Source organism: Morchella importuna (assembly GCF_003444635.1).
Source record: "Morchella importuna strain M04M26 chromosome Unknown Morimp01GS005, whole genome shotgun sequence".
In the NCBI taxonomy this organism is placed as follows: Eukaryota; Fungi; Ascomycota; class Pezizomycetes; order Pezizales; family Morchellaceae; genus Morchella; species Morchella importuna.
The window spans coordinates 365,063-379,301 of NW_025763402.1; the positions used below are offsets into that span (position 1 = coordinate 365,063).

Here is a 14,239-nt window from a genome sequence, read left to right on the forward strand (position 1 = left end):
TCGATTTTAGCGGCTTGGTGGCTGTTAAAGGGATATACCTGTAGTTTTAACTGGAGAAATTGTCTGACTTATCTGTTGATATATGGGGATAATATATCAGAAAAGTCACATATTGACCAGATCAGATCTAGATATAGTGATGGACTTTGCCTACCAGGAGGGGTCGAGGGCCGCGCAGCGGCCTGAGAGCCCTGACTGATAGGCAAATAGACAAATAAGCCGCAAAGCGGCTTGCCTGTATATTAGACTGGTTGATATACATATAGTACCGGCCGAAGGCCGGAAACTACTTGTAGATACATGTATATCTATTTAGTGGTTTAGAAACAGTATTGCTAAGTAATTGATTTGCATACTACCGCAAAATCTCAGGAATAACGAATCGAACTGGACTGGAATATTTTGCTTCGGATTGGTCAAATGCTCAATCCGACAAACCCAAAGCGTAACTTTTGGTCGTCTTGACCAATGGGTAAGTGGTATTCCAGCCCAGTTCGATTCGTTATTCCTGAGATTCTGCAGTAGTACTACTGACGGGTCGGTCAACCAACCAGGAACAGGGGTTCTTTGACAGTGGGAGAACACCCACTAATAATACTACTTTAAATAGAGTATATGTAGCTACACAAATACATATAGTAGAGTACCCCTCAAACCGACTACCATACATAGTTACAGCCATGCTCTACTCGCGTACATTCAAAAAGAGAACAAACCGGAAGAGTGCTGGGAAAAACAATATTCGAAAATCCGCTCACCTCTCCGGTGTTTACCTTTTTTAGAGGTATTGTTTCCATGATAGACCCCGAATGCTAAACAAAACCACGCTATTCACACCTTCACGTCGCCACTAAGTGGCTAATTAAAAGGGTAGTAGTGGTTGTTAAAGAAAAGAGAAAAGAAAATTCCATTCAAGAAGTGCCAGCAGGTAGAAGAAACCCAGTGATGACAATAATTATCAGTGAATCACGTAAAGTGAATATTAATGATGACTATTGGTGAGTGTTTTAATATATCACCGTGTCCTCCCCAGCTTCGACGATTTCCCCCACATCCCCGATATCGGATTGTCTTCTAGTGTTGTCAATCTCATCGTGTACAGGCGCATTGTCAAGGTTAGTATGATCGCCATCATCGTGATGCCTGATATTTACTTCCGTTGTATGATCATTATCGTCTATCATTGGTGAATCATCATCTTCATGGTGGGGGTCAATGGCTAAGCCGGGCTCGTTAAGGTTATTAGCCCCACCATTAAGTTGCTCTTCCTCCTCTTCTCGCTCGCGACGCAGCTGGAATTTACGCTGCTCTTGTGCGATCGAGTCTTCTGCCTCTTCTATCTGGGCTTTGATACGTTCCTCTTCTTCGGGTAGCAATTTCCATGGAAGGTAGAACTAGAAATTCCATCAGTCTCAATCTTTTCAGATTCACATATTTCTCGCTCCTCTACAGAAGCTCCATGTAACATACTAGTTTTGGTTGCGCGCTTGTTTGTAGAATGTGGGCCTGGGCAAGTTCATTGTTGTGACGTATTTGCATCTGTTCAGAAATCAGCCTCCCGTCTTCCTGAACAATAGAATTTAGAATTGAAAAAAAGGAACTCACAGCACGTTCGTCAAACCCCCTCTGTTCCATGCGTCTGCGTAAATTGACATTCTGGTCCTCTTTCTTCCGGCGCTCGTCAATCTCATTGGTTTGCTGCTTCAGTTTCTCCTGCAGTTTCGCTTCAACCTCGCGACGCTTCACCGCGCTGTTACGGGCCCTAGCCGATGAGGAATCCTGCTTGAACTTGCCAATGGTCCCTAGGAGGGCTCCAAAAAGCCGTTTCCCACGTCGGCGCTCCTCCTCGTTCCCGGCGGCAGCCTTTCCGGCTGATGGTCGTCTGCTGGGCCGTGAGCTCTCATCTTCTGATTCTTCAGCTTTTAATCTGCTATTCCTCCCCCCTCTCTCCATCATATCTTCACCGTCATCCACTGAAGGGTAGTGTAACTCCCTTCCGTTATTGCTATGGTCTTTGTGGTTAAAACGTGCCCTTTTGGAGGACTCTGGGGACGCGGTGGATTGCCTGCGTTTGGCAAGGTGTTTTGAGGGAGGTGATCTGTCCATATCATCGTTGTGGGGAACAACGACCGCCGATGCGACAATAGTTCTGTAGAGTTATACTTTAGCACTACATTCTCATAAGACTCTGAAAGACTAGGAGAAGATCGAGTAACGTTGGCGCGAAATGTATGGGTAATTAATCTTACACTTGTTCTTCTTCCGACATGACCGATATCGCGCTATTACGGTGGTGGTGGAGGTCGAGGTGGGGTGGAGATGTATCAGCGCTGAGCAGCAACAGCAGAAGGAAAAGCAATCAAACAGCTGTATCATACTAGTCTCGGAGAATCAAACCCTGGCCCGGCAAAGCCACATCTCTGTGGTTGCTTAGTAACAGTAGGATCTGATAAGAGCTGTCGCCTCAAATAACAACCAAGCTAACCAGTTCATATTTAAGCTCCCCCGAACCTCAACCTCAACCCACAATCCCTAAGATACCCTCCAGCCAGTCATGTCGCGTCATCATCCGTAAGTCACTCCTCCTATCTATTCCTGATTCACAGAAAACTAACCGAAGGAAAACAGCGACTTAGTAATGTGCCGCAAGCAATCCGGCATAGCCATCGGCCGCCTCTGCGACAAATGCGACGGCAAATGTCCAGTCTGCGATTCCTACGTCAGGCCCACAACTCTCGTTCGAATATGCGACGAATGTTCATTCGGAAACTACCAGAATAAATGTGTTGTCTGTGGAGGAGAGGGCATCTCGGATGCTTTCTACTGTTTTGAGTGCACGCGACTCGAGAAGGATCGTGACGGGTGCCCTAAGATTATCAACTTAGGTTCATCGAGGACAGATCTATTTTGTAAGGCTCTCTCCTTCTTCCCATCAACATTGAAATATTACATTGTATTGACGGCGAATCCGTGACATAGACCAAAAGAAGAATTTTCGCAATCACTGAGCGCAGCACGAAAGCTGCGTGTGGGAGCGACCGCCTCTATGTTTTGTGTCTGCATATGGTACTTATTAATATACTACGACATCCGAATACTCACTCGCAATGTGCCTACGTGGAGGCCGGAGCTTAAACGAGAATATAAGAAATAGGCTATGAGGCTATGAGAGGTTGATAGGATGACGGTTTCTGTACTTGTATTACTACTATACTTCGCTTTCGGCGCATTCGGTTCGCAGGTCTACCCAAAAAGTAAGTGGTAGGTTGGTCTCAGGAATGGAAATATCTGTATACACTTTTTATTTTTGGTAAAATATTTACTTGTTCAATACCATCCTTATTTACCCTCTATCAACACGCAAAACACGTGAAATATTAGAAGCTATGCTTGATGCCACAAGTAGTTTTGATCTATGATGCGCTTCATGCTCAGAAGAGCCCTGCCTCCCATGCTTCCCATTTCCTTCCAGTTTCCTCCAATCTAACATACAGAGAATGCAAGACAAAAAAACAAAGCCTCCGTCCGCCCTACTAACCTTTCCAGACGAAAGAAAAAATTGGATTTATCCCAAAGTAATGAATGATTACAAGACAGAAACATATGAAACACAACCCCCTTTCACAATTGCTGAGAAGCAAGTAAATAGACGATATAAAACACGAAAAGGATAAGGATAAAAAATAAAATAAAAAGATTCCCAAACTAGCAACGCAACATAAACAAACCCGCTGAAAAAACTAAACCAATTGCTTACAAACCATAAATAGAAAGAAAAGAAAAAAACCTAGTTCGCCTCTAGTAAGGGAATAAGAAATAATAAACTCCAAGAAAATAACAAACGAAAGGAAATCAAGTGAATGCGTCCCACGGCGTAATGATAATAAGATAGAATTTTTAAAGATGAATGGATATACGCAAATAAAGGCAGTTCCCCTCCACTCAACCTTCGTCCGCCGTTACTGTTACTCTGTAGGGGTACCAGGGGTGTCTGTCTCTGATGCCACAGGTGCATTCTCACTCGCTTTCACCCCGTTCAGCGCTGCAATCAACTTCTCCTTTGCACCAGGTGCACTCAGGTCATCTGGCATATCTGGAAGATCATCCTCCCCTTTCATTGGCATTATATGACCAATGTGAGAACCACGCCTACTTGCGGGCAAAGTTGCGGGCAGTTGCGGTATCAAAGTATCCTCTCTATCTTCTCTCAGAGCTGTAGTAGGCTGGACTTGTTGCGAACTTCTTCGGCTAATAAAGCCCGTGTTAGGTACTAGCCCAGATTCTGTATCTGATTCTGTCCCAGGTATTTTTCTTCTCAGTCTATCCTCTGCAGTCATATTCTGCCATTCCGAACCGAAAGTAATAACGCTAGCTTTCTTTCCTATATTTCCAAATGAACAAGATGAGTTACCGTAAGTTATAAAAGATATATCTCGGGATAAATTTCTACATACCGTGAACTGTAAAACTTCCAGATCCACGAGCCAGCCCTTCGGTGTCGCCGGGATATTTCTCCCCGGACTGATTACCATCCTCACTAGAGACATCCTTTGATTTACCTCTACGATGTCCAAGACCTTGGGTTTCTCTGAGAGTTCTGTGGAGACTTTTCCGGATCTTTGGTCTGCCTGACTCCTTGTCTTTTCCTTTGCTCTTCTCCTTCTTTTTCTTCTCATCTTTCTCCTCATCCTTGTCCGCATCTGCATCCCCGCCAAAGCTGGATACCGAAGGTGAACGATAGCTACGTCCAGTATCGATGCTAGCATGATCATTACTAGTGGTCGCAATATCCGCCCTCGAGTTTCCTAGCGATGAGACCGACGGTGTGCGAGGTAGGTTCGAAGAGAACGACGTTCTTTCATTCTGTTCAGGGTCTCTCCGAGGAAATTCCCATGCTGTAGATGTATTTTTAGTGCTAGATGTGTTGGAGATAACATGAATAATGTCCTCCCCAATTGAAGCCGCGGCCTTGGGTGGTGTAAACATTGCTTGAGTAGGGGTTGGCGCACCAGAGGTTGGCGGTGTAGCTTCGCGTATTGATCCGGCAGGTGAGTTCTGAGCACTGGCACTGGGCGTATTAATCTCAAGATTCCTTTTCTTCTGTTCCTTCGCCGATTTCCGCTCTTCGTCCATATCCATTGCCAGAATATCACGATGACACCTTAACTTCCACATTTCCATTCTAACCCATTGCAACTTTGCGGCCAACGATCCTGCAGCTAATACTGCTTGCTCTCTTGTTTTTGGCTGAATCGGTGTGAGGATAGAGAGATGCCTAGCGTTTCTTAAGAGTGTTTGTAGCTGACGGTTTGTAGTCGCCAATTTTTCCTCTGAATCAGTGATCTTATGCTCAATTACCTCTCGTCGGGCAGCTGAGATTTCCGCCGCCAGCTTGGTGTCTATCCCTCCTCTGAGAATGGAAACTTCTCCAGAGGGTGTTTGAACAAAATGCGTGGATGTTGGCGTATCAGGAACCCCATCAGCCCTCCTAATCGCTCTTGTCCTCTGCCCCTCATAGTTTCCACCAATGACGCCCCTCATCCTGATTCCTGCCGTTCGGAACGTCGCTGCATAATTCAGCTTTGCCAACCAATCATTCATCTCTGCCTCAGAATCCGCAATAAAATACTCCTGCATACCACCATGCCTAATAAAAGCAAATGCGTGCTTATGTTTTTTGTAAGTTTTATCCAACAAAGCCACTGCATCATCCGTTGATATCTGTGCATCAGGTTTAAACTGTTCAAGTGGTGGCTTGAAAATTACTGGGGTCCCAGTGTTGTGCTTATGGTGTGATTCATATTGTGTCATTAAATTCTTGACCCAACTAACATTCCGGAAAAAGTAAAGCTGTGAGCCTGTCAGAATAACACCCCACTCATGCCATGGACTCCTTGTTTTCTTCTTTTTCATTTCTTTCCTCCACAAAACTCCAACTTTCGTCACTTTGATTTCCACTACTCCAGGATCAGCACCTTCCGGATTTTCTGTAGTTGATGGCGATAAGAATGCGTCGGGCCTTGAGCGTACAGACATGATCTGTAGAACCCCCGAACGAAAGAATGCCCTGTGTAATGAACTCATCTCCAGGCGCGATGCTGTCCCAGTGTAACTATACGGATCTTCAATCTGCACTACATCTTTCAGACTTGGTCGCAGGATATCCAGCTGATTGTCAATGATTAAAGTGTAAGGATCGACAGGTTCCTTGAGTCGCTTCCCATCCTGATTTCCCCTGTTGAATATCCCCCGCTTTGGTCTATGTGGCACAATTTTCTCCCCGTTAATATCAAACTCATCCTCCATTCTGATAAATGGTGTATAAGTGATGTTATGATAAAAACATTCTAGAATGTCACTAGAGATACCCTCATTTGATATTGCCTGAGAGGTGTTCTTGATGTAGTCTTGTTTCTGCATTTTTCGCTTGTTATTTTTGTTGAAGAAATCGGTGTGCAACATTATCAACGAGAACGCAACATAATACGCTTGGTCTATATATGGTGAGAACCCAGTTTGACGTATAAAAGGTTGCAGGGGGGATTGGCTTTTAAGTCTCACCAGAATCTTGATATATAAAAGGGTTGCATTCATGATATCTATCCGCAAAAGCTTGAAGAACACGATCTATTTGTTGGGTTTCTGAAGGAAGCTCAACTTCCATGAGCAATTTCCTGTCTTCAATCAGCTCATGTTTCCTTCGGTTTCATACTTCTAGCTTACCTCAACGCCATATCCATAGGGGTAGATGAAAAATCAAATGTTCCCATGTAACTTTTTAACACTGCGGAATGAAACACATCACCATTCCTTGCAAGCAAAGACGCTACCACACTCTTACTAAGCGCTTCAAATAGCTTAGAAAGATACATCTGCGGAGTATCCTCGTCATTCCTCTCTGGAATAGTAACAATTTCCTGCGAAACGGCCAGCGATGTTGGACCAGAGCTGTATGGTTGAGGTGACACATTCCTGCTGATTGCATTCCCAAATATTGGTTCGCTATCCCTTCGTATCCGCCCAAACATTCCACTGAAGCTTTTCCTCCCAATGCTCCCACGCCCCTCTACTCGATCCAATGATGACATTGTTGAACTGCGGTCACGTTTAGTGATCTTTGTCGGTGTGAGCGACGTGGGGCTCGATTGAACTGAGCGGGTCGAAGCAGTCGAATTTGAGCGTAAGACACGCGGTCCGCCGGGACCTGCAAAATTGAGGCCAGATGCTGCCAGCATATGGGATGCGAATTGATGGTCGCGTGAGCCGCTCCTCGTAGGAGAAGGATGGCTATTTGACATCATGGACATTGGACGTCCCATAGGAGTAAGATCTGTATCAGATACTGATGGTCTTGGGCCCCCATGTCCTACCTTTGATGGGAATGGGAATAAACTAGTTTCCTTCTTTTTACGGCGGGGAAGCCTAAAGAACGTGGTGGTGGTGGTGGTGGTCTGCGTAGTAGTAGTTGTGATGTAGTGATCGGTGGAGCTGGCAGTTGAGCGGGAAGACTCTGATAAGCGAGGCGGGGGCAATGGTAAAGATGACATCTGGTCGTCATACGCTGGTGGCTCGTGTATTGTAGACCCTGTAGGGTTGGTTCGTGGACGTTCCGGTTCATCGAATGTGACTCGACTAGTTCGCATGCTGGAATTTGTCCGTGACGTGCTTCCATCTCGCCGTCTATTTTTCGAGAATGAGCTTCGCTGCGATGACTCTTCGGATGATAGGGCAGCCGGACTGCTAGAAGGCTTGCTATCCAAAGTTTTTTGCCGCCACAGCCTCATCGTGCTTTGTCTTCTCGGGGGGGCAAAATCGTTCGTGGGAGCTGTGGTAATGATTGAAGGGGTAAGTGTTAGAGCATCGGGTGTGGTTGGGACGGGAGGTGGGTTTGAATCTCTAGCCTTCTGCCCTATCGCCGAGTCCGAGGCATGGCGGAACCGCATCAGACTAAAGCGAGGGTTTGGCTTTACAACATGGCTTTCTGTGTATGAAGTGGTAATCTGGGGTATATCTGGAGTTGGTGAAGATGGTCTCCGGGAGATCTGCTCACTTGAGCGGGCGAATGCAAGACTTCTTGTGGCCTCTAGATTTCTCGATTGCTCCAAGCTCCGTCGCAGTCGGAGGTCCGTTTCACTGCGTCTACCATTGTTCCGTTTAAACATAATTTATGTTTTATGCAGAATCGCGTGGCAAGGTCAACGTAAAGCCTGGTATCTGATGTGCGGAATATGTACTGGAAGAAAACTGCTCGCTCGCTGAAAAAGAAAAAAAGAGAGGAAATAGGTATTGAGCCTAAAAAAAAAAACGATAGTGGGATGTTAACCGGTGTTGGAGGAATGCAACATTGTTTTTTTGCGCTGAGAAAAACGTAGAAAGGACGGAGAAGCTGAGGAAAAAAAACTCGAATCAAGGATGAGGGGTGGAAAGGCAAGACTGCGAGGGCTGAGAACCGCTGGAGGGGAGGGGGGAGGGGCTGCTGCTGTTGGCTGCTGTTGGCTGCTGAGTAACTTGGTGTAGCAGGACCTCGAAAAGACCGGCTTCTAGGGAGTAATAACAACGGCAGCAATTTCTACTACCATGCGGATGGGTGATGTGGTGTATGTATGTACGATGGGCGTGAGAAGCATGTACCGTGTGTGTGTTAGGAACTGTGTTTCTGAAAACAAGAGCTGAACGTGAATGTGAACGCAAGTATGTGAGTAAGTAAGTATGCAAATGTATGGCCCCGGGGGGACTGGATTTCGATATGTGGAGAGGTTATGTGATTTGAGCAGCAGTGGGTATGGGGATGCCAGTGTGTGGTCTACGGAATGCTTGTAATTGGTGGTCAGCTTCTGTCAGACACACTACCACAAAGTGATATCTCCTGTGAGATGAGGGAAGTCGGAAACCAGAAAAGAAAGCCCGCTATGTGCATGGCAAGCATGCTTGCAGACTTGTGTAACCCGGTTGGTGCCTCCTGAGCCACGCGGCCAGACAAACATACCGCACAGACCGACGACGTCGTCCCAGTCCACCGGAACCTTGAAACAATACATCTCCTGTCATTCACTGCAAGTAATAAATAATTCCTCCTGTCCGCCATTGACTGGTTCTGCCCATCCCTCCTAAAAAGAATTCACATCGGCTTTGGGGCGATAGAGCACGAATACTCAAAACCCGATTGCGTATATCGAATCTTGCGTCTCGTCGTGCAGGCAGATCCTAGAGCGCTGTAGTCTCACTCCTAAACCCAGTAAGTAGCGTGCTATGTACCGGCCCCGAAACGGGTCTCGGACATTGTCTTCGGAATTTCTGGCATGCACAGGTGTCAAAGCCTTCATAGTGCACGTTATGAGATTCACTACAGTCGTTCACAGGGTGAGGACGAACACTGGGTGAAGACGAACCAGGGTTCTCAATATGGCAAGAAACAGCCAAGCTGCCCAAGTGATCTTTCTATTTGTCCAAAAGTCCTTGTTCGTCTACATCCAGCGTTCGACCTCACCCTGTGAACGACTGTACCTCCTGCCTACTACCTACGCAGAATGGTATTAGCCAGCAACCTATCACTGGATCCCTGACAGAGCTCATACCTACACCTATATCCAGAATTTGGGGTATTGCAGAATTTGGAGTACAATACTATCTTCGATTAGCTGTAACCTAAGCTTTCCTTTGAACCATGGGTGCAGGATAATCTCTCGCTGATATATATATATTAATATACATGTACTTGAGTGTGAGTCCGGCTCCATCACATTCCTCATACTCAAAAATTTAGTACTCCACATGTATTCAGATCCTTGTTACCTTCTTCACAGTCTTTGATGACGTATAAAGCATGTTGATAACATTCCCCTCCCCATGCCTAGAATTCTGAACTCCGAAAAGAATATATATCATGACGAATTAAATCTATGTATGTACACATATATCCAGTAGAACCCCCCCTTGCGAAACTGATCCTAGGCATCAATTGGTTTTTAGTTTTAAGCCTCACTCGCTTAGCTTGATCCTTAACTACATGTACATGTACAAGTATTGCTGTCAGATCAATAGAGTATATATCTAGGTAAATACAAGTACCTGTACGTTGATTACTGTAATGTATGTTTGGCGATCACTCGAGAAACCCAAAACTAAAATCGAGTGAGTGATTAGTGATGATTCAACACATAACCCACCCCGCCTAGTGGTTGAAGCGGGGATTTGGCCGGATATATGGTTCCCCCAGTCTTAAAGGTAACATGAGAAAAACGCCAAGTCTCGAATAACTTTTCAACCACGATTGATATTAAAAATCTGGAAAGAGAAAAGCTGGATGCCATGATGAAGAAGAGTTTGTCTTTCCAGATTTTTAATATCAATCGTGGTTGAAAAGTTATTCGAGACTTGGCGTTTTTCTCATGTTACCTTTAAGACTGGGGGAACCATACTTTTGCACTGACGGGCTCTTGGACACTAAAAACTAAATTACAAGCTACCTTGCGCTGGCACGAAAATGGTATCAATTGTATTTTTGGCACACATACGGCACGATTAGGGGCCTAGGCCGGTGAATTTGGCCATACAACAAAACTCATCGCACATGGCGGTAACTTAAATCAAGGGCAGCATATATCCCAGTTGAATATTGAATATCATAGAACTGATACTTTTCGGTCTGGAAACTCAAATGAATCTTTGATCAGCTACGCTGCGATGCACGGACATGATTGTTTGTTGTTTCTAAGAATCAGCGACTGATCTAAGAAATAGACCTGATAATGAACAAGACTTTGAGCAGTTAGCTAAAGTAATTGCAGTATGTATACACATGTGCTTCCTGAAAAAGCAATACATGTATTTAGGATGTATGTCGTCTTATCATTGATCATTGACGTCCAAAGCTGTGAGGGTTGTGGCGATGATAGGTACTAATATACATGTATACATGTACATAGTCATAATAGTATAAATTATACTGAAAGTCTATTTGAACCAGAACCAGACAACATGAATTCATGAAAATAGATATTACAAGCAAGTCATACTGTTCTTAAAAGAGTACATATTTGCGCGTGGCATGTACCTACTTAAGGTATGTACATGTATTTTACGTTGGCTTTTAAAGTAAAGCTGATTGGCAGGATAAACTCGAATCCGGAGCTCGTAGGAAAGGGATGAGAGCTGACCCGAGATGCATGTGGGCGCCATTGCGGGGTTCGCAACAAGACCGACTTTCGCTTCTACCGTTGCCAAGACCGTCGGCGATCGAGCTCCAGAAGCTATGCAGGACATGCGGGGGCCCGAATCTAAAGGAAGGCCCCCTCTCAACTCAAGTTGTATGCTGGGAGGAGATTTTCCAGATGGCCGAGAGAAAGAGTTACATGCGATTGATTCATACAGTATATGTATACCTTTCAAATTACGTGAACATTCGTGTCACACCATAATTTATGAGGGCCATTGCCTTTATTTTTACGTGAGAGGTTTCCCTCCACTGTATGTACTACCTTGTCACGATTACCTACTCTTCGTTGTCATAATCAAGTGCCTATCGAAATACATCATGTAGCGACCGGATTTTGAATACACTGTAGTATCGAGTCTCAAGTCGAAGATCTATTCCACAACTATCTCGCTCAAGGACGTTAGATCACTACTTACGATCTATCCCCTGGATGTATGAGACATTGGTAAAATCTCTCTCATGCATGATCATGTGACCTCGAATTTGGCGAGAAAACGTCCGGGTAAGCAGCTTGCTGCCTTTGCCGGTCTTTGGAACACTTAACGGTGCCATAAAGTTCGCAATTCGCTGCCTTACCTCAGTCAATCATATCCTGAGTAGGCCACGCTAAAGCATGAGAGAGATTTTACCAATGTCTCATACATTCAAGGGATAGAGCACTGGGACAAACAACGCAAAAGTAAAGTACATGTATTTCGAGTCTGCGATTTTAGCGATTTAGCATGCAACAATCCCTTTGTGTAAGCCAAGGGCCAATAATCGTACCGTGTGGCACTACCTAACGTTCAAATAACATCGCCAGCCTGCTGCGCCTTGTAGCACTTACTATCTGACTGTTCCGCCCACTGTTCAGAAGTGAGTTTCAGTCAGGATCAGGTTATCCACTCCTCAAACTGCCACCTAGAATCATTCATCTCATACTCATTCGACACTCACAACTGTCCCATCCTATCGTGTCCTCGTGCGCTACCATCGTTCTCGCTCGCTCTCTTCGATCCCCACAAGCTAGTGTTCCATGCACTTCAACACAAACGTGCTCACGTTGGCAGTGACAGCCGCAAGCTTGCTGCTGTCCACTACCAATGCCGCCATAATTCCTGACTCGGTGGTACGCCGCTCTACGGTTGCCGAGCCTACACCGAATACCTTGATCCCGCAATCCGCAGTGACCGAAGATCATGATGACCGTCTGTGGACTACCAAGATCCGTGATACCGTCGTTGGAAGCTTGTTCGGAAAGTCTACTCGGCATGGAACGAGGCGAGAACAGCAGAAACGCTTGAGCCAGACTTCTAAGATTATATCTCAATATGATGGCGACGTAGTGCTTCGGTTTAACCTATCGTCGCCGGAAGAGGCGAAAGCTCTCGCCGAGGCTTCTCATATTCTGTATCTAGATGTTTGGTCTACCACCAAAAGCCACGCCGATATTAGGATGGCTGAAGATATGGTATGCCCTCACCGGTGCTTTCTTTAAACAATAATTAGTACTGATGTCACCGGAACGGCTAGGTGCCTTCTTTGCTTGGCCTACTACCAAAATCTATGCAACACTCCCATTTCCGTCTGATGCATGATCTTGCCCGGACAGCGCAGGATACGTATACTGGCGCCTCTAATGTCTACTCCAAGGAAGACATGGTGAGGTTGGAAACTGAAAATCTTTTTTTCCAAAATTATCAACCACCATCAGTGATCCTCCCATGGATGAAACTCCTCGAATCTCTTTTCCCTAGCTTTGTTGAAGTGTTTTCCATTGGAAAGAGCTATGAAGGTCGTGAAATCCAGGCTCTTAGAGTAGGAAACAAAGACATCGGTGGCAATAAAAAACTAACAATCATCGTCACCGGAGCCGCCCATGCCCGTGAATGGATAAGTGTTTCAACCGTGTGCTACCTGGCATATTCGCTTATTTCCGGATACGGAAAGGAAGATGTGGATATCAATACAATCGTTGATCACTTTAATTGGGTTTTCATTCCCACTCTCAATGTTGATGGTTACGCATACACCTGGGATGCCGATCGTTTGTGGAGGAAGAACCGACAGCCTACTGGGCTGTCGTTTTGCAAGGGCATTGATCTTGACAGAGCTTATAACTTCCATTTCGACGGATCACCTTCATCGCAAGGAAATCCTTGCAGTGATAGTATGAAACCTTTATCTCCACTCAGAAATATTTTAACGCGCTAATGCCTTTTCTCAGTGTTCCCTGGGACCAACCCATTTGAAGCCACCGAAGCGAAGACCTTTGCTGATTTTGCGCGCAATCTATCTGCAGAGGGTACCCCAGTAGTTGGGCTTCTTGACTTTCATTCTTATTCGCAACAGAGTAAGCTTTCTACAGCCCGTTTTTATGGTCAACTTTACTAATTCTGTCTCTAGTCCTCTACCCATATTCTTACTCTTGTGACAACATGCCACCCGACCTTGAGAATCTTGAGGAGCTTGGTTTCGGCCTTGCCAAAGCCATCCGCCAACACTCTGGTGAACATTATGAAGTGACATCTGCATGTGAAGGCACTGGGTTCACGGGATTTCAAGGGGCTGGTGGAAGTATGATGGATTTTTTTTATGCGGATTATCGTGTTCCATATGCCTACCAGATCAAGCTTAGGGATACTGGTAGTTATGGGTTCTTGCTTCCAAAGGAAAATATTATTCCTGCGGGGGAGGAGAGTCTGGCTGCTTTGAAACATTTTGGTCAATTTATTCTCGACGATGGGTCTCCGGTCGAAAGACAGGAATTGAGGCAGGAGAAGGAACTCAAATGAGACTGACATGTGATGCGTCGTACATTTCCCCTCACCCACTCCAATTCTTTTTATTTTATTATCTTCTTGGCTCGCTTTGTTTTGATGACTTTGTTTATGGCCAATGATTACTTGTTGGTAAAAAGGTTATAAGTCTCGACTTTTTTATCTTTTTTTTATTCTTCTTGCAAGGCCTAGGGTTTTTATTTTCCTTTTTGAGCGTGGCATTGAGTATGGATATCGGATGAGTGAATAGTGTGGTTCTTAACAA

At 45.2% G+C, this 14,239-nt stretch overlaps 4 protein-coding genes across 4 annotated transcripts; 2 read left to right on the forward strand and 2 right to left on the reverse strand.

The window, feature by feature from the left end:
• Positions 1-1,007: 1,007 nt before the first annotated feature.
• On the reverse strand, positions 1,008-2,269 carry LAJ45_02664 (uncharacterized protein; the record flags this gene model as incomplete). Its single annotated transcript, XM_046112255.1, has 5 exons — positions 1,008-1,198; positions 1,253-1,394; positions 1,471-1,539; positions 1,606-2,149; positions 2,250-2,269. The coding sequence occupies 5 exons, from the start codon at positions 2,267-2,269 to the stop codon at positions 1,008-1,010; spliced, it is 966 nt and encodes a 321-aa protein (XP_045974381.1).
• A 285-nt stretch (positions 2,270-2,554) lies between these two features.
• Positions 2,555-3,008, forward strand: LAJ45_02665 (uncharacterized protein; the record flags this gene model as incomplete). Its single annotated transcript, XM_046112256.1, has 3 exons — positions 2,555-2,571; positions 2,629-2,909; positions 2,980-3,008. The coding sequence occupies 3 exons, from the start codon at positions 2,555-2,557 to the stop codon at positions 3,006-3,008; spliced, it is 327 nt and encodes a 108-aa protein (XP_045974382.1).
• A 957-nt stretch (positions 3,009-3,965) lies between these two features.
• LAJ45_02666 (uncharacterized protein) lies at positions 3,966-8,162 on the reverse strand (the record flags this gene model as incomplete). The annotated part of the gene is made up of 4 exons (XM_046112257.1): positions 3,966-4,381; positions 4,455-6,494; positions 6,562-6,674; positions 6,724-8,162. 4 exons carry the CDS (start codon positions 8,160-8,162, stop codon positions 3,966-3,968), a joined length of 4,008 nt encoding a protein of 1,335 aa, XP_045974383.1.
• A 4,068-nt stretch (positions 8,163-12,230) lies between these two features.
• Positions 12,231-13,989, forward strand: LAJ45_02667 (uncharacterized protein; the record flags this gene model as incomplete). Its single annotated transcript, XM_046112258.1, has 4 exons — positions 12,231-12,665; positions 12,728-13,364; positions 13,422-13,547; positions 13,601-13,989. 4 exons carry the CDS (start codon positions 12,231-12,233, stop codon positions 13,987-13,989), a joined length of 1,587 nt encoding a protein of 528 aa, XP_045974384.1.
• Between the last annotated feature and the right edge of the window lie 250 nt (positions 13,990-14,239).